A 1,457-nucleotide genomic window follows, 5' to 3' on the forward strand; every position below is an offset into this window, starting at 1 on the left:
CCCCAGCCGGGGGGACGGGGCCCAGCTTGGCTGTGCCCGGGGCGGGGGTGGACGTTACCTCCGCGGAGAGGGGGGGGCATTCCCCGCTGCTCCCGGGGGGGCATCCCACCCCGCAGGCTGTTCATCAGGCCCTTCTTCCGTGCCAGGGTGACCTTGAGCTTGTTCCCCTGGAAATCCTTCCCTGGGAGGAAGACAAGGGTGAGAACACCACCGTTGCGTGTTGCCAGCACTCAGCAGATCCCGGTTTACGGCACACACAACGGCACCCGGGGGGGGGCATTCCCCGCTGCTCCCGGGGGGGCATCCCACCCCGCAGGCTGTTCATCAGGCCCTTCTTCCGTGCCAGGGTGACCTTGAGCTTGTTCCCCTGGAAATCCTTCCCTGGGAGGAAGACAAGGGTGAGAACACCACCGTTGCGTGTTGCCAGCACTCAGCAGATCCCGGTTTACGGCACACACAACGGCACCCGGGTGTTAAATCCCAGGGAAAAAACCTTCCCCGAGTGTCTGAGGGAAAATTCCACCCCTGGGGCTGAGATAAACTCTCACTACAGGAGACAGTGGGTGGCACAGAGCTGGGCAAGGAGGTCAACCCCAACCCAAGCCCCACGCTTCTCCCTTCCAGGAACTCGTTAGGCAGAAGCGTGACCACCTCAAGCTCACCTTCAACAACTGCGACGCTCCGCACCCCCGGGATGGGAACGCTGACTTTTATCAGACAAGAATTGAGTTCAGAAATCAAGAACCAGGTGATTCCACGCCAAAACCACACCCAACCCACTCACCATCAAACCACTCCACAGCTGTCTTGGCGGTGGACGGGTCATCGTAAGATATGGTGGCATCTCCTTTCGGTTTGCCGGTTTCTTTGTCGATGTAGAGGTTTATCATGGGCTGCCCTGTCCTCTTGTTCATCTGGCAGGACAAGAAAACGTCTTGTCCTCAAGTCACATCTCCCCATCAGATGAGCAGGGATTTACCCTCCTCTGTTCTGCTTTTGACTTGAGACAACCAAGATGTGTTTTGGTGACTCCGTGGAAGAAGAAAAGGCCCCTGGAGCTTGGCACGGGGAGCAGCTACTGCCCAGACAACCCACCAGAGGAAGGACGGGCACAGAGCGGCGCTGCCTGGGCTGAGAGGGCTCTTCTGGGAGCTCTGGGCAGCACGAGAACTGAGCTGCAGCCTCCCCACATCCTCCTCTGCTCTCCCCACCACCTCGACCTCACACGCTGTCACATGTCCCACCAGCAGCAGATCCACGGAGGCAACGCTTCCTCCTCGGCTGCCAGCACTGCTGCCCCCACAAGCCCAATCACATTGCTGAGGGACAAACCCTGCAAAGGTTCTTTGGGAAAGTCTGAGCTCCAGGTGAAGACCAGGCTGTGCTCATCCTGCTGCCCCACCAGCCAGAGACCTCCTAGCTCCTGGGAACCAAGGGCTGAGGGGAGACCTAGAGGC

General features: G+C 59.6%; 1 protein-coding gene across 1 annotated transcript in view; it reads right to left on the minus strand.

Annotated features, from left to right (window-relative positions):
- LOC104525210 (RNA-binding protein EWS-like) overlaps positions 1-916 on the minus strand; it is a gene marked incomplete at its 3' end in the record, with an annotated part of 1,661 nt that extends 745 nt beyond the window's left edge. The window contains exons 1-2 of the mRNA XM_010168294.1: positions 785-916; positions 59-181 (exon numbers count right to left, since the gene is read on the minus strand). Coding sequence (XP_010166596.1) covers positions 59-181; positions 785-914 — 253 coding nt within the window. The remainder of the gene's footprint in view (positions 1-58; positions 182-784) is intronic.
- Between the last annotated feature and the right edge of the window lie 541 nt (positions 917-1,457).

The sequence above is a fragment of the Antrostomus carolinensis genome, unplaced genomic scaffold (assembly GCF_000700745.2).
Source record: "Antrostomus carolinensis isolate BGI_N321 unplaced genomic scaffold, ASM70074v2 scaffold43895, whole genome shotgun sequence".
Taxonomy (NCBI): Eukaryota; Metazoa; Chordata; class Aves; order Caprimulgiformes; family Caprimulgidae; genus Antrostomus; species Antrostomus carolinensis.